Source organism: Indicator indicator, chromosome 2 (genome assembly GCF_027791375.1).
Source record: "Indicator indicator isolate 239-I01 chromosome 2, UM_Iind_1.1, whole genome shotgun sequence".
Classification (NCBI taxonomy): domain Eukaryota; kingdom Metazoa; phylum Chordata; class Aves; order Piciformes; family Indicatoridae; genus Indicator; species Indicator indicator.
The window spans coordinates 28,470,768-28,494,790 of NC_072011.1; the positions used below are offsets into that span (position 1 = coordinate 28,470,768).

Consider the following 24,023-nt stretch of genomic DNA (forward strand, 5'->3'; position numbering starts at 1 on the left):
TTTTGGCTGCTCTAAGAAGATGCTGGTGACAGATTTCTAATTTGTGAAACCGTAGCTATTTTGTCACTAGAGTCCTCCAAGTTACATGATTTTACCTTTTCATTTAATATGAATGCTGCTTTTTTTTTTTCTTTGGTCCATTTTTTGTTGACACATAGAAAATCATGCAAATAATTAGCAATGTCCCTGTGTTAAAGGAACCTGTCTATCCTCACACATTGATTTTCTAAGTGTAGTTTGTTATCTAAACACTGTCGCTTCGAGAGCTATTCTGTCTCTGATTATGTCAGTGGGTACATCAAGACAAAAACATGGAAAATCAATCAATTTATCTAATTTATCTAGATGTCCTGCTCAACTATTTTATGAAACAAGAGGCAAAAAAACCCCAAACATTTAAATCAACCAAATAGCTGAAAAAATTCACTCTATCTATGCCTTGTAATTAAGTTAGCAAGTGACTGTTTTTTAAACCTTTTGTATTGATTGGAACAAAACACTGTTTCGGAAACCAAGTCATTGTATTGATGGAACAGTATGCCATTTGAAGTAGGAAGCTGTTTAAATTCCTGCTACTTTTTCCCCTACAACAGAAGTCTTACTAATTTTGGTCATCTGCATTTGCAAGAAGCTGGCAAGGAGCAGGAGCATTCTGGACACAGCTAGTGACTTTCTGTCAGTTTTTGCCAACAATTTGCAAAGTATTTTCTGGACCCTGTGGATAGGAGTAAATGAGATTAAACTGAAGCTGAAACTCATTACAGATGCACTAGAAAATCCAGTTGTGCTGTGGGCTGAACTGTGAAAAATCTAGTAAATACACAGACACAGAATGTGTCACGAGCAAATATTACCCACCAATTTTTTTTTTTTGTTTAACTGAAGCAAATCTTTTATTGATTCCAATTCTAGTAACTTTTCTAGTAATTTTTCTGTCAGTAATTTCAGTGTTTTCAGAATGCTTAACACTCTTGGTTTTTAAATATTTCATTTTTGTTCCCTGGATTAGTTTGGGAATTATGCAGAAGCTGTTTTATTAATCATCTAAATTTCACATGATAAGAAGCTGATTTTAAAGTTCCTGGAGAAAAAATGGCTTGAGCAAATTGTCTAATTTATTATCTCTGCAGTGCCACACATACCAGTTTAAGTATTGATCAAAATTTCTCAGCAGAGGTGTTTTTTTACCAATTGGTGTGAACTGACTGACAGTCTCAGGCACTGAGGTTTCTCTGCTCTTTGCCCCCTGGTTCATAGGCTAAAAATTGGTAGTCATACAAGCTTTTCTCATGTCTGGAATACATCTGGGACACAGTTCTTAACGGCGTTTTCAGTATAGCTTCTTCAGTGTTTTTTGTTTTCCTTCCAAAAGCATCATCATGTGATCAAGAACTGCAGTCAGCCCTGGAGGAGGCTAAACAGCCCCAGAAAGACAATGTATTCATTCCAGAGTGTGCTCAGGGTGGCCTCTACAAACCTGTGCAGTGCCACCCTTCCACGGGCTACTGCTGGTGTGTTCTGGTGGATACAGGACGTCCTATCCCTGGTACATCAACCAGGTAAGGGAACACATGTTCAGTGCTCAAAGGCTGCAGTGGTAAGATGCCTCAGTGTGCCTTTACTAGCATGTAGATTTCTATTGCTGGTGAAACTGTGTTATGTGTTTCTTCCACTGTGATATGTTTCTAAGAGACATCAAAAGTTAAAGCCAAATGGCCACAAACTCTTTCACTGCAATGTCACAGGCAGTTTCCTTCTCTAGTCCTCTCTTTTATGCTGGGAAGCCAAAGATTGGAGCAGGTAATGAATATCCCCAGAAGAAACCTCAGACACCTTAGCCTGAAGATAGAAGAACCAAGTAATATGGTCTATGACAGGAACCATGTCCAGCTTCAGAAAAATTCAGTTATTTTTTTCAGCAACCTCCTCAGCTATCTCATAGAACTGGCTTTGATGGAACAAGTGCTTGGAAACTCATAGAGAGGAAATACCATTTTACTGTGTTAGTAATAGAAGCTTGGAGTTCAATCATCCCAGCTTTGCTGGACACATGGTAAAGTGTTGTAAGCCACATTGTGCAGATGTGGGCAAGGCGAGTATAAGGTTACAAAGGATTCTATGTAGACAGGTTATTGAGGTTTGGTCCTTGTAGGAGCACTATAGAAGCTCATAGTGCACTGGCAGGCAGTGTGGATATCTTCATGCAATAACAAATGTTATCAAGCTTAAAGAAAAAATAATTTTTTATCATTTGCATAAGGCTTGTGAAAAACATTATAATCAACTTGCTGTCAAATATTGTATCCATAGATTCATAGAATGATTTTGATTGGAAGAAACCTTAAAGATCATCTAGTTCCAACCCCACTGCTATGGGTAGGGACACCTTCCTCTAGACCAGGTTGCTCAAGACCTCATCCAACCTGGCCTTGAACACTTCCAGGGAAGGGGACATTCACAGCCTCCCTGGGCTCCCAGCCCTAGTGTCTCATCACCCTAACTGTAAAAAATTTGTTCCTAATATCTAGTCTAATTCTACCCCCCTTGAACTTAAAGTCATTCCCTCTTGTCCTATCACTACAAGCCCTTCTTCATGATTTGTTTTACATATTCATCAAGTGCTATTTACTGATAGCTGTTTACAGCATAGTCTATGCCAAGCCAATTGCAGTACTGGCTAAAGTGATCATGACTTAAAATTACTGCTGATCTGCTGGCAAGTTGAGATTCATAAACTGTCAAAACAAAATAGCCCAAATTCGGTCCTGAAACTGTAAGAACAGTGCACATACTGTGTGAGGACCTAGAGATATCCTCTAGAGAGTCTTTATTTTGCTCTTCCTCTGTTCTCCACCCCTAGGTTTGTTCTCTGTTTTGTTTTTAGTTCTAATCCCTCTTTGAACTATAGTTTAAATAATTTTATTGAGCCACAGTTTCTATTCTCTAATTTGAATTCATATCATCCTCTTGTGATTGTCAAGCAATGGGTCTTCTGCCTTTTTTTTTTTTTTGGCTCTTCTTTACAAGTATCATTTTATTATAGAATCACAGATTAGTTGGGACTGATGTGGACTTCTGAAGATTCTCTAGTACAGCCTGGGATTCCTGGTCTCACAAGTAAAGAACAAGGAGAAGGTAGCATTGAACACTTTAGCTTTTTCTATATCCTTTGTTACAAGATCACCTATCCCATTCAGCAGCAGGCACGCCTTTACCCTAATCTTTTTGCTGCTGACAGACATGTAAGAAGCCCTTCCTGTTGCCTTTCATGTCCTTTATGAGATTTCACTTCAGGGGTCTTTGACTTTCCTAACTCCGAGCACTTGGACAGTGTCTGTATCACCTGACCCTGTTCCCAGCCTTCATGTGTTACCCTTATAAGACTGAATTTGTTAGATGCTCCTTGTTCATCTGCAAGCTTCCTGTCACTTCCTGCACATTGGGATGATCCATGAAGCTGGAGGTGGTGATCTCTGAAAATCAACCATCTCACTTTCTTATTCATATGCATAGTGTACTTGCAGTGTGTATGATTTTGGCTTCTACTGTCATGCATACTGGAATTTCAGGTCTTCCCAGCTGCTTGGTGGATCACCTGTAGATCTAGACTCAGTCTTGGTCTTCTGTTTTTTTCCTGTTTGCTGTTTGGTCTGCTGGTCTCTTGTGTTTGGCAGCTACACAGTCACTCAGCTGTGGGAGAAGAGGTGGAAGGGAGGTCTTTCACTGTGCTGCAGGCCTCCAAATTTGGAAGGCTGGCACATTGAGTCAATCATCTATATAGTTTGGACTCTCTGACCCCCAGAGGTCACTTCTAACCCACACTTCCCCCTACCCCCCAGATTCTGTGATTCTGCTTAGACAAAAATCTTCCTCTTGTTCGATGAGTGCTCTTACTGATGACTGATACTCAAAAGATCAGCTGCTGTAATCTTGACCATTTCTAGTTTGTTCAGCTTTGATGGACTTATGGACACTTCTCAATGGAGCTCTGAGGAAATCCTATTTAGTAATATCCCTGGAGAGGATATTTGCCAGCACAGAGAGGTAAGTAGGGTACTCAGTTTTAGGAGTTTCATACTAAATAAAGAATGACTGGTGTATTTAGGAATCTACAGTTATGGTAAACAAGAAGGTGGGTTACTGCTTGGAGTTAAAAAGAGGAATGTCTAGACCACATTTCTGAGAAAGATTTAGTTGGTCTGGAATTCCATTAATTACTTCTTCCTTCTTTTTTTTTTCCCTCCTATATTGATAGATAATTTTTCCTTCCTATATCGATAGATATTTTTTTTTCCCTCTAGTAGAGGGGAAGTAAAGGAGGATCAGAATATGGTGAGAAATATGCACTTGTCTCTTTGTAATTCTTCCTTATAGAATGGAACATGTGAGTCTTACCTAGTTTAAAGAACCAGGGACTCATGCAACATGGTGTATGCTATCTTCCAGCTTTCTGTTGCAAAATTCACATTAGAAGAGTGGCTGTTAAAACACTGCTGCAGGAACTGATAGCATTAGTACTCCTGGTAGCAAGGTGGATGCATAACATCTTAGAATTTCTGTTCTGCAAATTAAATCACTAGGCAACAACAGTGAAAGGACAGACAGATCTAGGAAACTGTTGCCAGAAGAGCTTAGCATTTTGGATGATGTTAGTTTTGAATACGTTCATACAGATGATAGGATCATGGAATCATAGAATCTTAGAATGGTTTGGGTTGGAAGGGACCTCCAAAGGGACCTCTAGTCCAACCTCCTCTGCAGTCAGCAGGGGCATCCTCAACTAGATCAGGTTGCCCAGAGCCCTGTCAAGCCTCACTTTGGATATCTCCAGGGAAGGGACCTCAACCACCTCCCTGGGCAAGCTGTTCCAGTGTTCCACCACCCTCAAGTAAAGAACTTGTTCCTAACATCTGATCTAAATCTGCTCTTCTCTAGTTTGAAGCCATTACTTCTTGTCCTATCACTACAGGCCTTTGTAAACAGTGTCTCTCCATACTTTTTTGTAGGCCCCCTTCAGGTACTGGAAGGCCACTATTAGGTCTCCCTGGAGCCTCCTCTTTTCAAGGCTGAACAACCCCAGCTCCCTCAGTCTGTCTTTGTAGCAGAGGTGCTCCAACCCCCTGATCATTCTCTGGACCCACTCCATCAGGTCTGTGTTCTTTCTGTATTGAGGTCTCCAGGGCTGGACACAATACTGCAAGTGAGGTCTCAACAAAGCAGAGTAAAGTGGCAGAATCACCTCTGCTGGCAACACATCTTTCAATGCAGCCCAGGATGTGATTTGCCTTCTGGGCTGCAAGCTCACACTGCCTGCTCATGTCCAGCTTCTCATCTCCCAGCACCTCCAAGTCCTTTTCCACAGGGCTGCTTTCTAACACCTCATCCCCTAGTCTCTGTTGATAGTGAGGATGAAATTGATCATATCCCCAGGCTCTGAATAAATTAAAATGAAGGGAAATTATTAGAAAAAAAGATAAATTATTTATCATTGGGAAGTATTACAGAAAAAAGTATCACGTTCTAGAGTTAAAATAAATACATGTGAATGAAAAAACACCCTTGGACTTTTAAGGCAGTAAAACTCACAAGAAATAGGGAAGAATGAAAGCCAAGAGGAAGTATCCATTTAAATAAAAGCAGGCAATGCATTTAAAGGGTACAAACAGCCATTCCCCTAAAAATCTATCAATATGATCCTCACCAGCTGGCTCCCAATACTTCTTGGGTATCACAGTGTGCCCCTTTGCTCAGTGAGGCCACGAGTCTGTGTTTTCACATGAAACATTTTAGCAACTAGGATCATGGGCAAAGTAATTCCCAATCCACTTGCACTAGAGACTTTAAGCTTAAAAAAAAAATATAAATCAGCTGCTACATGAGGCTACCCACACTGCAGAATCCCTGTTAATGCCTCCATCCTCTGCTGCTTAGTATATCTCAGTAAATCTCAGAGCTCCACATCAGGCTGCTAGAATTATAAAGCTGTCTTCATAAGCCTTTGCCAACTCTAGGTATATATTTACTGCTAGGGATTTTTTCCCCTTTAAAATTAAAAAAAGTAACTTGGAGTGTCTTTTGATGGTGTTATTTTTGACCTGATAGTGCTCCATGCTATCCCTTTCCAGCGGTTTCTCCTTGAAAAAGGAAGCATGGTTTTGTTATCAGTTCTTTCATGGCTGTTACTGTATGGTAGATTTCTAATGATTGATTTTATTTCTCGGCTGCCTCAAAGAGTTAAATGTCAACTTTTCACATTGCAGCATTTTAACACCTACTGAGCTTTAATAGATTTAGTTTTTAAATGATGATTAACATGTATTTAACAAAAATATAAGCCAAATGGGTAGAAGATTAGAGGCCATAAAAGAAAGTGTAAGCACAGAGCAATAACAATAACAGAAGAGGATGGAGGGGATGCAGAGTCAGGTATCAGATTAATTGGGGACCAGGCTAGTTGCCAGATACTGCATTAATACTGCTCAGAGACTCCCCTTTCACTCTATCACTGTATCAGGTATCTAAATCCAATTCATGCTATCAAAGCAGCTTCTATTCCTGCAGTTCTTCAGGGGAAAAAAGTGCTTGTAGCTCCCCCATGTCTATGAAAACATCACTGTACCTTCTTGCAGCAGCCAAAATTTGATAGACAAGTGGGCAACTTCATCAGGTGATGTGGAAATAAATTAAGCACTCAAAGGAAAGTCAATACTGGATTTTTTTTTCATTCTGTCTAATAATGAAGATCAGAATACTTACGTTTTCTTCGACATAACCACCATTTTATGTTTCTTAAAAATAGTATTTTGTTCAATAAATTTGGATTTGTATATTTTGGTTAGTCATTTTAGTATGCTGCTCTGTAAATGTAATTTTGGGGAACTTAGAATAAGGGAATTTCTGAAGAAATATGAGCAGTTATATAAAATATGAAAGAACCTAGATTCAGAGAACATTGAACATGTGCACACATGTATGTGGACACAAATCATTTTACTTAGCATGTTTAGTTGTGAAGTGAAACTTTCTCTGAAATGCCAGACACCAGATTCTGCAGCTTCAAAGCTGTTTTCAGAAAATGAGAAAGTAAAATTTCTCAGAAAGAGATTCTGTTAAGCTGAGTTAAAAACCACCATGCATCAATAGCAGGACATAAGAAAAAAGAAGAGAACCGTCAGCAGATGCTCCCACGCCTTCCAGTCTTGCACCACGCTCTTAGTGGCGTTGCATAAGTCAGTGTTTGTTGGAAATACAAATAGCACAGAGTTTCTCCTCAACAGCTGGACTAACAAAGTGAGTTTAAGTAAACTCAGAAAGCATAGAGGAACCACAATATTCAAGTAGCAGATGGAGATGCAGTCTTTTTCACAACTCATTTCAAGCAGTTCCAGCTCAGTTCCCTTCCTTCTGGAAACTCTATCAGTTCTTTGCTCATGTTCAAGATGTTAACTATTCATGGTTAGGCCTTCTATGTAAGCTAACACTTTTTATTGGAGAGCATACAGTAGCATGTGGCTTTAGAGCCCCAGTAGTACCTAACTACAGCACCTGCCTTACCATGATATTGAAATTGTGTCTCTCAATGTAAATACTGTGTCAGATGTCAGAATTTGTCATACTGTTTATGGCTTTTTGATTCATTAGGTGGGAGAAGAGCCTGATGTTGGTTTGGGGTTTGTAGGGTTTTTTATTGTTTTTCAAAATTTTTTTTTATTATCTATTGTTTTATAGTGATTCTTTACAGTCTTCTCCCTATAGAATGGACTTTGGAATAAATAACAGTTTTTCAACTTGTTATCAAATTAATCTTGTCTGGATTTATTCTCACTCTTTATTCTTTAGGTATGAACAACCTAAGTGTGATAATGGTGCCAGAGCTCACCCAACGAAAACAAAGGATTTGTACAAAGGACGCCAGCTTCAAGGTCAGTGAAACAGAAAAAAATTGGTTCAACAGATTCCAGTGTTTTGTTTATTCACTGGAATTAATCAGAAAGTAATTTCTTACTCTATATCAAAACAATGTATAATTTAGATATAGCTGTATTGATTTGTCAATGACTAAAGCCTTTGACTTTGGAACAGTGTATGTAAATATGGACCTTGGGATGTTGTCAGAGAAAGTAAGCCTCATTTTTTCTCTGTAGTTTAAAGGCAGTCACATTTACATACTGTAATTACTCCCTGTTATTGTCATACTAGAGAAGTTAGCAAATATGTCCAGAATCCTTGTTCTAGCAAAATCTGTGGGAAATTTGCCTGTGCCTTCAAATAAGTCTAAAAACTTTATCATCTGCTTAATTTTCTCCAAGAATCTCCTTGTCAGTTTACTCAGAATAATGGTATTTTATTATTTCCTCTTGTAGGCACAAACTTTGTTTTTTATTAAGTTTTTCAAAATTTTCACAGATTTTTTAAGTGTGCAGGAGATCTCTGGATAGTTGATCTACACAGAAGTCACTAAAACTTGCTTAATTTTTGAAATGGCCTTTTGAATAACTTGAAGTGTAGCAGGTTTAGTGATAATGCAAATATAATATGAAGAAATTATGAATCACTGTCAGCTATTGTAAAAAAACAGAAACAGGCAAACAATGTGTGCAGATTTTATGTGTCCTGTAAAATATTTGTTTAACCACCCAAACATGTTGTCAATAATTCTGAACTAAACTTGCCCCTAAGTGTTGAAATGCACATTTCAATAGTCTCTGTCATGAAACAAATTTAATGACAAAGTATAATAAAACCAAGAAGAGATATGAATGATCTATTATTACACTTCTATGTTCGCAGGAATAACTAACTGAGATGTCCAGTTACTGTGGCCATAAAAATGGCAAGTGGGACTCAAAAACATGTCTAGCTAAGTATGATGGGACAGACAGGAACAGGACAAGTCAAGATACTTTTCAAGGGAAATAATTAACAAGAACTTCCTGTGTTGTAAGCTCCTACCTGATAAATTAATTTTCATTAAGTTAGGCAATGGTATTTTAATTTTTCTTTTACTACTTTTTGGTATTTTGCATTATGTGAGCTTTAGTTTGACAAACACCTGCAGCAGTGTGAGCTCATAATTATCAACATGACATGAATTTGCTTCATTGCTTAATCTTTGACTTTCCAATGGTTTATATAATTTTAAAATAAGGAAAATACTGATAGATACTTGTAGGTTATCTAGAGGAAGCTTCCTGTTCTATTCTGTAGAAACATGGAGTAGAAAGGTACTACAGAAGTAACAGGTATAAGAGGTTACTTCAGAGATGCAGTTGTGTTAAGGTGTTTAATTTTCTTTTTTCTATGTTAAAGCATTCTTGTTTCTCACTCTCAACTAATCTATTAAATGTCCAGGTCTTTAACTGGGAAATTTCTGTTTTATCACTACATCAAGTAAAAATGAATCTGGTTGAGGGTTTTTTTGTGTTTGTTTTTTTTTTTTTGTTTTTTTTTTTTAAGGAGGTTGAAAGAGGGTCTTGTACACTGTAGCTGGTTGTTAATAAGTAACATGTGAATTTGCACAACTGACTAATATGAATCAAATTTTAGTATAACTGAACCACTGTTACTAGAAGTTCCTCTGTTGTAAGCAGTGTTGCAAAGACCTTTGCATATATAAATATAGGATCTGATTGCTGAGAGATGCCAGGACTGAACAAAAAAATGTAGGTTAATTGTGTACTTAACTTCAAGAAATAATATATTTCTGAAAGGATAGATTTGTTTGATTTGTAGCTTATACCCACAAAAATGCAGTAACCCTGGTGAAACCAATGTGACTGCCTGCCATGTCAAGCAAGGAAGATTTAAAAACAATTACTTCACTACTGTGAATGATCTTAAATAGGGCAAAACCCACTGGTACATCCTCAGGTGGAGTTCTGCAGCTACACAGATTAATACCACCTGAAAATTTGAACCCACTACATTTTAAGCCAAATATTTTTAGCAATAATTTGCAAATAAATCGAAATGCTGGTTTTGGCACTGATATCTTGTTAAGGGAAAATTGTTAAAAGTAAGGGCACCTTGAAGTCTGTGGCAAAATTCCCATTGATCTAAACTGAGCTAAGAATATATCCTCACATCCTAAGAGTAACTTAATATAAAGCATCTGAAATTGAAGGTTAATCTAATGTTTGTAAGAATGATCCAAGACACCTGTATTTGTAAGATTGGGCTGGAAGTTACGCAATAATAATTCTTCCCATTAGATTTCTAGTCCATTTTTTTAAAGTCAAGGTGTTTTTCTGAGGTTACTTGTGGTTTTGATCCTTCTCAGAAACTAGTTATTCTGAGATAATAAAAATGAACCCAAAAAAGCATAATTAAAGTCACATAAGGTTTTTTTAGTTTTCTCACAGTCAGTTTTCAAATGTTGGTATTTTGACCTTTTGATCTTCTCCATATTATACACATGTGCAAGCCCTGTGATGAACTGACATACTGTGTAAAGAGTCTTGAATGGCTTATTTCAGGCTTTGGAATAACTGATGTGTTAGACAGAAATTCAATTTTCTACACACCTGGTCAAGAGTATTTAAAACATTATAACTAAACTTATAGTATGAAGCAATGAGGTCTAGGGGCCTCTTCATTTTCCTAAAGTCATGTGTGATAATAGCTAAAATTCAGCCAAGGTAAAGAAATGTTACAGTTCCTGTAACTGTATTTTTTTCAGCCTGTGTGAAAATATTTTCAAGCATTACTTGTATTCATCAGTTTTCAATAATCAGTAAAATATTTTTCAGCACACACCCTCAATAGATATTTATTTATAAATCATGAAGTTTGCTACTGTACTTATACCTTAAGTACATTGTAAAACATACCCAAATATAGAATTTTTAAAAAACTAAATAAGGATTAAATAAACACAATTTTATATTAAAAAAGTAATTTATTAGTAGTGGAAAATATAGTTTCTTCCTGCAGTCCAGCTCATTGTCTTGTGCCTTCTCTGTGCACTCCATTTTGGAGACCAGTGCCTTACATAATGGGTAAGCTACCTGTCTTGGCTTAGCTACTTGGATAAGCTGATTAGTCTTGGCTCTAAGCAACCTCTAAGCAAGAAAGGGCCTTGCATATATAAAAGACTAAGACATGGCAGCATACTGAGGCAGTGCCAGACCATTCAGCTAATTTGCCTCAAGGCTAATCTTTTTCTTATTTAAAAAGTATGCCTCAAATGCAAGAAAGCTGTTTTAGGCTCTGTTGTTTATGCGGGCTGGATAATCCTGGGATAATCCTTTATATTCCTTCTATGTTCTCAAAAATAGCACAGCTTTCAGCTGCTAAATATTCCCTTTTCCTGAGATGTTGATCTCATTTAACTCAGCTGGAATCCAGTAGAATGCATCAAAGGCATTAGGTTACTGTAGATTTCTACTTGTGAAAAAAGATCATCCGTTCACTCTGGTTTTTCATCCTTCCTGACAATCCCTCATCTTCCTGAAAAGCCTCACTTCAGAAGCTTCTCATTATGATCCAAACCTAGAGCATTTCTCCAAACATATGAGCATTTCAGATTTTTTATAACACTGAATTAATATGTATCTGGAGTTTCCATTTCTAGTGTCTCGAGTTTATTCAGTGACACAAGAAGGATCAAAATCAGGAAAAAATGGCATCTTTGCTCAGCCTCTATGAGACCAATTTTGAATTCTAACTTTAGCACAGCACTGCTCATTGTTGTGTTAGTACTGTGGTTTGGTCTACAGCCGGGAATGTTAAAATATTACTTAATTGGAATGTCTTAATGCATGCTCCTTGTATAGTCAATCAAATTACTTGATAAAAATTTCCCTTTAAACTCTTCCTTAAATATTATTATGTTGAACTACACGTTGTTTTCTGGTTTCTCACCCTACCATGACTCTGTTCTTAGCTATTGTTTTGTCCTTTGTCTTCATAATCTTAGTTTAATCTTGTCATTCAAGTAGTTAATGTTTTCTTCTGAAAACCATGCATTACCACTATTTGACTGACTTGTTTGTGTTACTTTATCACAATGGTTTTATTTACTGTGTTTCTGATGGGGTAGTCCTGCACTGACCCTGAACAGCTGGCATTTTGTGGAGCAAAACTTGTGATTTAAGTTGTGGGTGAATTATGTGTGGATAAGTACAGTTTGCTTTTGGTTGTTGGCAATGCTTCTTTTTCTGAAGCTAAAGAGAAATAATAAGATATGGTCAAACCACAGTGATGCAAGATCCATAGCCAAACAGCCATCATATAAAGTGTCTTACTTCAAAGACATCTTTTTTTTTTTCAAAAAGATGGTGATAGAGGTTTAACTGCTTTTTCCTTTTGAGGTATGTTCCACTACACTTTTACAGATGCTTTGCTTTTGACCATGAGCATGTTAGATTTCATAAGGTACCAGACTATTTCTCTGCTAAAATGCTGAGATATCACCACTGGTCTGTAGTTTCACACAGTTGTTTGTTTCCTCTGTGTAGTCCAATATTGGCATGGAGCAGAAAATAATCTTATCTTACTACAAATTCTTAAATATTTGAATGACTAAAACTTTGTTTACTGTTAAAGATACCCATTAAGTCATTGACTGTTTCTTATCATAATGCAGATTGTATACATGAGGTTCAAATTGTTAGTCCAGTTGGCATGTAACTTTGTCCACAGAGCTGTGATTTAAAAGGATTATATTTTTATGATGTAACTAGTGTTTTGGCTGCATGATCTAATATTTCAAATATCCCTTTCTGCTATCGAATTTTAATACTCTGAGTCATCAAACAATCATTTGAAGTTGCTGATGTTTTGAATTGAACCTGTTAACTGTTGTTCTGAGTCCTCTACTACTTTATTTAATTGAGTTACTTGGCAAAAATGCTCTATGCTCTGTGGAGCTGACTTGCCTAGTTAAGTAATTGAACTATGATAGGAAATGTCAGTGTAAAGACAGTGATAATCTTCACAGCAATGATGGCAGAACTGAACAGCTGCATGGCAAGGATTAAAGAGGGGCCGCACCTGGAGCCTGGCATGGCCTAAAGGGAGGATGGAAGGGATGAGCTTCAACAGTGAGGTGCAAAGGGGTGCTGGAGGGCTAGGCTTTCTCCTTCTCTGTTGCACAGTGCTGGGGGAAGCTCCAGAGGAATGACTGCTTTGCCTTCCAAAGCAAGTAACTGTCTCTTGTCATATGTGGGATTGCAGGAAGAAGCCTGATTTTTTTTCAGCTCTCTGATATCTTGAGCAGCTGGATGTCTTTCCAATATCATAGGCTACGTGTAGGTTAGTGACAGCTTAATGAAGAGCCCTTTCTGCATGTTACATCCACTACAATTATCCTGGGGAAGCAGGGGGATGGTGACCAGGCAACGATGTGGTCACCAAAGAAGCAATGTGTGTCCACAGTGCAATAAGGTTAATGCAATGCCAGCATGCTTGGAAGATGGGAAGAGGTGTGCACACAGCACACAGGCTGGTATTGCAAGCACTGGCTCAGTCAGAGTGCCCATGCTGTAACACAAAAGCTTACTAGAATACTGAGCAGTGGTGGCCTGGAGAGGACATTGGGCTAAGGGAGTACTCATGACTACATAGGTCTGCTGGTCAAACCTCTGTATAAAGAGGGAGGTCTGCAGAAGTATGTCCTGAGGCCACTACTATGGCTGAACCCCCAGACAGGACCCTGTCTCTTGAATCTACACAGTTTGCTTGAGCTTTTGGATTTAGTAGCTTCCATATTATTATGTTGTAATCTGGGCTGCATGCTTATATTGTAGTCTCCCAGCAGCCAGTTTTGTTCCAGGGGAAGGCAGGCCTGCAAGTTATTTTTAATTACTTCATCAATAGCACTTATTTCCTGCACACACTCTTCTGTCCATCTTCCTATGCTGTCTTTAATTGCTAATGGTTTGGTCACAGTTTTTCATATTGCTTTGTTTGTTTCAATTTATAGTAATTTCTTAACAAGACAATATTTTCCCCAAAAACTGAAACAGAGATATTACTATCTGAAACAACAACAAATGCTCAAGCTATGTGTGAATTTGTCTAAAATGAATTGCAGTGACATCATCTGAGCTACTAGTAAAGTGCCAATGAAAGAGAGAGCTGTGTCACAGCTAGCGAAGGAGAAAAGATGGTTAATTAAAGATGCTGCTACTGGCTCAGCCATAGCATTCCATTAATAGCTTTATTTCATGTTAACTTATAATTTTATATTTATTTTAGAAGTTGTATTAGGACTAATAAACACTTCCTTACTTCCTTTGCTTCTCAGCACTAAATAAAGTGCTGGAATCTATGCCAAAGAACATAAATTCTGTTACCTCATTTGTTGCTGCCCTCTCTTTCCAGACATATCTATTGTTCAGCAGAGCAGCCTTGCCTGATGTGGTGCTCTTGTACCATTGGGTTCTGCTCTCAGCGGGAGCAGTGGGACATCTCCAGGAGACACATGCCAAGAAAGGGAGAATGTTCTCCTGTGTCTGGGTGGCTTCCTAAGGAGTTGTCACCCAGCAGCTGTACAGTTACTGTCTGCACCAGCCTTCTCCAAATGAGTTGGTGACTTTTGCCTTCTGGGCCAAAGAATGATTAAATGAGAGAAAGCTTTCCCCAAGAAATGCTTTTTCTAAGTGTGAGTGGAAGTCAGAAAAGGTTCCACTGACTCTTAGGAACCTGTTGGTTTATCCATAGATAATGTAAATATGTAGACAAATGTTGCACTTATTTTACCATTGATTCTGACAAAGATGGACCCTTTTGGTCCATTTTCTCTAGGGAAATGGTTATTTTGGAACTACTGTATATAGGCATACATACATACATAAACAGCTTGAGTACTGTGTTCAGTTCTGGATTCCACACTGTAAGAAAGACATTGAGATCCTGGAGGGTGTCCAGAGAAGAGCTGGTGAGGGGTTTGGAGGGCATGTTGTACAACCCTAGCTGAGGGAGTTGGGGTTGTTCAGAGGAACAGGCTGAGGGGAGATCTTACTGCTCTCTGCAGCTACCTGAAAGGAGGTTGTAGTGAGGCTGTTGTTGGTCTCTTCTCCCGGGTAACTAACAACAGCACAAGAGAAAATGGATTTAAGTTGTGTCAGGGGAAGTTTAGATTGCATATTAGGAAAAATTTCTTTACTGAAATTTTTGGCGAGCTGTTGGAACAGACTGTCCAGGGAAGTGGTGGAGTTGCCATCCCTGAAGGTATTCAAAAAGTGTGTTGATGTGGCACTTCAGTATGCAGCAGGTCATGGTAGCTGGGTTACGGTTGGACTTGATGATCTTAAAGGTCACTTCCAACCTTAATGATTCCATGATTCTATGATTCTATATGTATATGTGTATAAATACACATCCATACAAAATATTTGTTTTCCCCTCAATAATAAAAAATAAACAAAGTGAAGCTTGTTCCATCGTAAGACTTCAGTAAATCTAAAAAAAAAAAAGACATCTCAGAAAGATATTTTAATTCTTACCTTTAATTTCTCTATATATTTTAATCCAAATATTTAATCCATAATTTAATACATACAGTATTCTATATTCAGAAATGGAAAAGCTTTGGCTGAACATATTTATTTTCCTTTTCCTTTTAAAATACAGAACAGCATCATGGATAACAATCTCATTATCAGGAGTATTATTAATTCATGGAGCCGATTTAGAGAGGTTTAATATTTTTTTGTCTTTTACTGAAAAAGTTCTAATTACTTCATAAATACATGCTTATATTTAGCAGTTTCCTACCTCCACATGGTTTAATTTTGCTTGGATATTTCTGAGCTGCTTATAGAAAGGAGCACACCCATTGGCAATGATCAGTATAGAGACCTTCTTACCTAAAAGCATATGTGATCATGCAAGACGGGAAGTTTGGCCAAACTTTGTAATGTCATGGCAGATTAGCCTGTAGCAACAAGTTGTAATACACAACCCTGTTGGGTGAAGCACAGAGAGCATTACTAGTCAAACCACACTCAACAGAACAGGAAAATCTGTCTTAGGTTTGTCATCACACCAAAGAGGGAAAAAAACAACAAAGCATTCATTCTTACCTCTTTAAGTAAATGGTAATTTTTCAAATATCTAAAGGTAGAACAGAGATTATCATATATAAATATTCAATGAATTCATATCCTTATGCTAAAATCATGTCTCTGTGTCCCACTGGCACCTGTTCTAGATTGAATCTCTTTCTGGAACTGACTGTTTCCATTGACTGTAGAAGGAGTAAGTATGGCTAACAGCAGTGGTTGTACTTGAATGTATTTGATGGCTCAAGTTAAATTGTGTAATTGCCACTTTAACTGAACAGATCATGCAAATCTACAGCTGTGGTATTCCACAAGAAGTAAGATACAATGCATCCTTTTCTCTGCTGTGGATGATGGTATTCACCTGAGACTGGATCACACAGCATTTTTTCTTGCACTGTTCCAGTCTGAAGTGCTTTTAACAAGGAAATAAATCGTACAATACTAGTAGGGTATCTGTTTGAAAAATGGTGTTTTTTCAGATACTTCTTTATGTCACTCAAGTATTTGGAAGATTGCCTACACTGTGGATATCACTCAGAGGGCAGGGAGAGGAATGATTAATGGCTCCCTAAAACCAGTTTATTCTAATGATATCTTAAATTTCATTCTCCTTAAACTAGCACTTCATACAGGCTGCTCAGCCCTGCTTACTCTGACAAGCTCCAAGCCTCTGTGCATGAACTAGCACACTATAATTGAAGTATTTTCCACTGGTCAGTATTCAGCGACTCAAAAGCATGTAGCACTGAGACCTTTTCAGAGACAAAATGAATTCTAGAATTGAGAGCTGAGAGCTCTTCCTTTCTACTGAGCACTATATTTACTCTCCTTTTATATTTTTTCTTTCTAATACCAAAAAATATGAAGAATGAAAAGAAACTCTAAGAAATGCTTTGGTGCAGAGATTAGCCTAAACGGGAAACCCAAAAGACAGTGAAAAACAGTGCATGTGAAACAACTTTGTTTCTTTTAGCAATAGTTCTGCAGAAAATATATGAGTATTGATAAAATAAGGATACTGATTATCTATTTTAAAAAAGTCTGAAACTTGCAGTGAAAATACCTCAGACCCTTTAAAAATAGCTGCTTGTAAGTGCATGACTATACCTACTGAGGTATTTGTGCCTAGTAAAAAATGCTGTCATAAGCAGAGTGAAACTTTAATCACATTGGAACCTGAAAGGGATTAAAATATTTTCCCTTACTGAGCAAACTTTGATGTTGTATTCCTAAAGCTACCAGGCTTCAAGAAATGAATTTTAAAAATCTTGAAATAATTTCTGTTATGGTGAAGACATGAGAGAGGTATTTAATACCTGGATTCTAGTTCTTGAGTGAGGAGTATTAAAAACAACAGAGGAGGGGAAGATTGATGTAGAACAAAGTGGGTTTTCTACCAGAATGCCTTCAATCATTGTCATCTGACAATCTGAAAGATTGCAGAAAAAACTCATATAACTGAATGGAAAGGTGAAAACCTTCTAGTTTGCCAGGGCTGTAATCATAATGAAAAATGACACCTGAATCTTATGATGGCAGTGAATAGAAGTTGTATAATAAGACACTATTTCTTCTCAGGTGCATGGTATGAGGCTTTTTTTTTGTTGGGTTTTTTTTTTTTAATCTGATAGAATATAAGGTGAGTAAAAACATATCATTGATTCCCTGCAAAACAGATATCTTGTGTTTTCTTGGATACAAGTTTTCGTTTATTTTGTGCCAGAAACTGCTCTCATGTTTAATCTGTGAACAGGGAAAAAATAAATTTTAGATTCTCAATGAGCATACATCTGCAGCTATATTTTCAAGAGGTAGCAAGAACAGTTTATTGTATGCGTGAGAAGTGTTTCATTTTTTAAATAAAATGAGAACTGTCAGTTCAGTGCGATTTTCAGTTCTCAGCAACTTTGAAAATACCTTGTACTGATAATAAACTACCCTAGTAAATTTGTGTTTTGTATCAAAAAGTGACTTTTTTAAATACAGGCAGAGTTATGAGGTTAGGGCTTGTGAAAAATGAAGCCAGTGCAAGACTTCTAACATTTTGAGTAAGTTAACATATAACAGAGAAAATAACATCAGTTTTGATTCATGAGTATTAAAGTGTTAAGCAATGAGATTAGCTCACTTGTCAAGAAAAATGAACAAGATTTAGTCAAAATCATTCATACTTTGATCTCAAATCAGTAGGAAGAAAATATTTTGATTTTAGCCTATATTAATATTTCTGCACGATTACTTTTGAGAAAAAAAATGTCTCTGACAAGAAGGAGTATATTCAGTGTTCTTGTCTAGATACTAGCATGGATCGCTTGAGAGGACCGGTAGAACTGTCAACAGTGTAAGAGGCAAAACTCTCACTGAAATTGGTTTAATTTTAGAAAGTAAAATATCGGTATTGAGCAGTGTTTCCAGATGAGGGCCAAAGGTAATGCCAGGTTATTTCCCCTCTAGTCATGAGGGATCAAAAAAAGATGACATACATGCTATGCCTTGGTAAGGAATTGCTGCAACCTTGGTGCAGCCACAGATAAAGGGCAGCATACCTATTACTGTTAGTATGGAGAAGCTGAGAGCAGAGATGTGTTTGGGAAGTCTCCACGCTTAGTCTAGTTAATGGTTCATATCACGATAATTTGTAGTTGTATATTCTGGGATCCTAGTGTTCTGGGCACTGTGCAAACACAGAATAACAAGATGATGTCTGGAAAATTTGCTGTCTACTGATGGCAAGACCACTTCGACAATGCGTGGACAGATGGCATCAACTGAAGAGGCTATAAAAGTTCCTCAGAGGGCTTCAGTATGCCAACATGGGACACCTCCATTACACACTGGCTGAGCTTATGCCTGCTTTGCTCCAGGTCCTTTTTTGCATCAGGTATTTAGACAAATGTGTTTCTTTGGGCTCAGTGATGAGATGTAGAACAAGTCATCTTGTTCATAAAGATGATCATGTATAGACTGATGTTGTTCCTTGGGTTCAATTACAAATTGTAGGTCTCCAGAAGTGAAAGCCTTTGAGGAGGAAATGAAGTTATTCAGACATCTGGGAATTCTTACAAAGGATTCAGAATGCTTTGCAAGATTCAGAAATTTGCTTCTCTATTGCTCAGCTGGAGTACTGCTGTTCATAGATTCCTGATGCTAGCATATGGCAAAAATTCATGAATAATTTTTGGGAAATAAATTATTCACAATTTTTGCCGTTTATGCTTGTGAAATTCCTGAATTTATTCACTATCTAGAAATATCCTGTGGTAAATCCTCCTGCTCTGTAAGTCATCCACAAAGCCATCCATTGTAAATATTTCTAAAATACAGTTCATGACCCCCTGAACCCTCATCCTGCAAGCACTTACCCACATTCTTCCTGTGATTAGCTCCATTAAAATCAAAGGAGCCTTTGCATATGGTTGTAAAGTTAAGCTATGGCATAATGTAGGATGAATGTATAGGTTTGTTCCATAACCCTTGATAGTCTACATGCTATGTAGTCTCTGTTAAATAAGGTGCAGGCACTCAGAACCACTGGGAAGTCAGGGTTTTTCAGTACCACAACACTACTCCTACTCCCTAACTAGAGAGTTAGAGCATCCACCCTTACGAGTTTGAATTTTGAGTTCTTTGAGTGGATAATCCAGATTTGCTGGTAGTGATCCAACCTGAAATTAGCTTTGGAACACAGTTAAATGCAAAACAAATGTAACTGAATCAAATTCATTTAAGAATCAGTGAGTATTCATCAGAATTTTTTATGACATGCATCACTGCAGACTCTTTTGTGCTGTGAACTTTATAATGGGGAAAAGTATCAATAAACAAATAGTTCCTAAGTTTTGTAGCCACCCACAGTTATAACAGAAAATGTCTACTGGAGCTGGACACATTTCTTCACAGAAAATAAACCTGGAGTTAAAAATATTTAGCAGCTCTCTGAAGAGAAAAGCAGAATCTAGGCATAGCTATTGACTGGGAAAATCATGGAGCAGATTGTCTTGGGGGCAATCACTGCGCACCTGAAGGATGGCCAAGGAATCAGGCCCAGCCAACATGGATTTAGGAAGGGCAGGTCCTGCCTCACCAACCTGATCTCCTTCTATGATCAGGTGACCAGCCTGGTGGATGTGGGAAGGCTGTGGATGTAGTCTACCTGGACTTCAGCAAGGCCTTTGACACTGTCCCCCACAGCAAACTCCTGGCCAAGCTGTCAGCCCATGGCTTGGACAGCAGCACTCTGCGCTGGGTTAGGAACTGGCTGGAGGGCTGAGCCCAGAGAGTGGTGGTGAATGGTGCCACTGCCAGCTGGAGGCCAGTCACTAGTGGTGTCCCCCAGGGATCAGTGCTGGGCCCCATCCTGTTCAATATCTTTATTGATGATCTGGATGAGGGGATTGAGTCCATCATCAGTAAATTTGCAGATGACACCAAGCTGGGAGCAGGTGTTGATCTGTTAGAAGGTAGAAGGGCTCTGCAGAGGGATCTTGACAGGCTGAACAGATGGGCAGAGTCCAACATGATGGCATTCAACAAATCCAAGTGCCGGGTGCTGCACTTTGGCCACAACAACCCCATGCAGAACTACAGGCTGGGATGTGAGTGGCTGGAGAGCAGCCAGACAGAAAGGGACCTGGGGGTACTGGTTGACAGGCGCCTGAACATGAGCCAGCAGTGTGCCCAGGTGGCCAAGAGAGCCAATGGCATCCTGGCCTGCATCAGAAATAGTGTGGCCAGCAGGAACAGGGAGGTCATTGTACCCCTGTACACAGCACTGGTTAGGCCACACCTTGAGTACTGTGTCCAGTTCTGGGCCCCTCAGTTTAGGAAAGATGTTGAATTGCTGGAGCATGTCCAGAGAAGGGCAACGAGGCTGGTGAGAGGCCTTGAGCACAAGCCCTATGAGGAGAGGCTGAGGGAGCTGGGACTGTTTAGCCTGGAGAAGAGGAGGCTCAGGGGTGACCTCATTGCTGTCTACAACTACCTGAAGGGAGGTTGTAGCCAGCAGGGGGTTGGTCTCTTCTCCCAGGCAACCAGCACCAGAACAAGAGGACACAGTCTCAAGCTGTGCCAGGGGAGGTTTAGGCTGGAGGTGAGGAGAAAGTTCTTCACAGAGAGAGTGGTTGGCCATTGGAATGGGCTGCCCAGGGAGGTGGTGGAGTCACCATCCCTGGAGGTGTTCAAGAGGGGATTGGACGTGGCACTTGGTGCCATGGTTTAGATAGTCATGAGGTTTAGGGTGACAGGTTGGACTCGATGATCTTTGAGGTCTCTTCCAGCCTTCTTGATTCTATGATTCTATGATTTAACTATGTAGTTGGCTGCATTATATATATATATATATATATATATATATATATCTTGTAGTAAAAGAATATACCACATTTTGGATTCACCACATAAATAGAATTTGACTTTCAGTTCTACAGTCTTGCCATTATTCCTACATGTCTCTCATTTTCAACATTTCAAGCAGGAAGGCATCATAAGAAGCTCCAGTAGTTGTGTATGTGTGTGCATCCAAATAATCACCAGTGCCTGATAAAAGTTAGTCCTTCCTATATGCTAGAGATTTCCATCCCTTTAATTTCAACTTGGAGAAAAAGAATATCTCTGAACCACTGAAAAGAGAAGATTCTGGGCATTTCCATTAAGATATGTAGCACATATTTTCAGCCTTGGAAATTTTTTCATCTATCTGGTACTTGATCCATTAGGCTCTGAATGCAGAAAGTAAATTTTAAATTATTTAGAGAAGTATTTCATTAGTTAGAATTTTTATCTCCCTTTGAGATCTGAATAGTTGAATTCACAGTATCAAGTAAAGAACTGGAAAGATGCAAAAAAAAACCCCATTCCTAATGTAATGTTGTAAAACACTGGATTCCTTTTTTCCCCAAATAACACGTGCTTGTCCAGAGTATGTGAAGGGGTGCTGTGGTATAGTTTCTATTGGCATTTGTTTGAGGTGATGTGCGCTTGTAATTTCACCATGCAGGAATAATGTGTTTCTGATTTATGCAGATTAAAAGCTCTTATATGAGATCTTACATAGCCCTAAATTTAAATCTGTGTTTATACTAGCATACACATGTGTATACACAGAGATCCTCTTATGCCTTTCAACTCACCCTCCTATGAAAGGGTCTTAAAACAGTTTCTACTGAAGCCATCTCAATAAAAAGCTTTCTCATGCCTTGAATTGAAGTGAACCCATTCTGTGAGCTGTAGCCTATCTCTGCTGTTTGTAATGAACCATTGTGCCACTTTAGAAAAACAAATTACAATTTTCATTGGCCTCCCTCAAGCTGATTGCATGATTAAAATTTAAGAAAACTGATTTTGCTATCCCAAATTTTAAAAATTTAAGTGTCATCTCATGAAGAATAATAATTAAAAAAAAAAAGTAAATACATGAATGTCAAAAGTATTACGTCAATACTTCCTCTAACATTAGCTGATATAACCTAGATGGTTATACAGGTAATTGATGGAAAGTAGCTTTGTACTTAACTTTGTAAGTAATAGTTTATTGGTATGCTTAGCAGTTGCTTGCTTTAAAGAATATTTTTGTGTTATTTAAACTGTAAAACTATGGTTCAAATTCTACTTCTAGTTCATTGCTTTAAATGGAAAAAAAGATTAAAAACGTCACCGTAACCCATCCTGTTAGGGTTTAAAGTGGTACAAATGACACTGATAATCAGAGCAGTATGCCTACCAGTTCCTGCAAAGAAGTTTGAAGCAGAGAATTCTGATATTTTCATTAGTGTTTTTATTTCAGAGAAGGGAAGAAATGAGTTTCAGTAACAAGGGTTGTGAGATGGTTTCTAGAAGTGTCAGTGTTATAGTCTAGGTATCTCTCACAAATACTAACTTCCCCTGAAGAGCAGTGCTGGGACCTGAGTGTAGATGTTGTATTCTGCTCTCCAAGCATCTGAGTGCATGTTTATTACTCCTGCTCTGGAGTGAGGCAGCTCAGACACCAGAGTCTGGAAGGGCTGCAGGAGGTGAGGCTGGGGTGACACCAGCTGTGTTCATCCCTGTGCTGAGATAAGTTGAGACAATCAACTCCTTCCACATGTGGAAGGAGACAGCTTGTTCAGACATGAGTCTGGACTGGCGGCAAGATGTGATGAATGAGCTCTTTGTATCTCTTCCTGTCAGTGAGATCTAGGAGGGGTTTTGAACTATTTTTTTACCAGAAGTGGGATGAACTGCTCAGGCCAGCCCACTTTTCCTGTAGGCACATGTATGTACCTGCCTACAGGTTGTTGTGTGACATATTCTTCCAAGAGAGATTTGCTCTGTGCTGTGTTGATGAGCACAACCACCTTAGGCAGTATCAGGTTTGCTGCACATACAATGTGAGCATATCCACACTCTGTAATTATCAATGATTTCCATGCATTTCAAAGCTACCAAGTCACAGGTTACGAGGCACAGAACTAGAAATGGCACATTTTTCACTGCTTTGCATACTTTCAGATTTCTTATGCAGACCTATTAACAAATTGGAGTCTGCTTAAGCATGAGAGAAAATGTAACTTTCCAGCTGCTACAATTGCGTCTCAGCATCTTTTCTCTGAGAAAAGCAGGAAGACTGATTGTGAAGACGCAATTGATACATTTTGTGATATATATATATATGTGTGTGTGTGTATATATATCTCTATATATATATCTCAAAGGACTACTTTCCATAACAAATGTGAGGCTTTTCCCCCTGGCAAGTCAGGATACTTAGTTAATTAAGAATTTTGTGGTAAATATCTCTCTTCTTAATAATTTAGTGGAATCCAAGTTCTCCTATCTGCTTGTGCAAAGCATTCTTCAACATAATTAAAATGACAGCTGGGTTATAGAGTTTGGGATTATCTAAACTACATAAACAGCACCTACAGAGAGTTTGTGCTCCAGATGTCATTGACATTGTCATATTGATCTGAACCAAAGTCATGTATGGAAATAATTAATATTAAATACACAATCCTGATGTCAAATTTTGACAGGAAG

At 38.3% G+C, this 24,023-nt stretch overlaps 1 protein-coding gene across 1 annotated transcript in view; it reads left to right on the forward strand.

The window, feature by feature from the left end:
* Nucleotides 1–24,023, forward strand: part of SMOC2 (SPARC related modular calcium binding 2) — a 144,506-nt gene that overhangs the window by 97,726 nt on the left and 22,757 nt on the right. Inside the window, exons 8-9 of the mRNA XM_054395906.1 lie at nucleotides 1,373–1,559; nucleotides 7,840–7,922. Of these exons, the coding sequence (XP_054251881.1) occupies nucleotides 1,373–1,559; nucleotides 7,840–7,922 (270 nt within the window). The remainder of the gene's footprint in view (nucleotides 1–1,372; nucleotides 1,560–7,839; nucleotides 7,923–24,023) is intronic.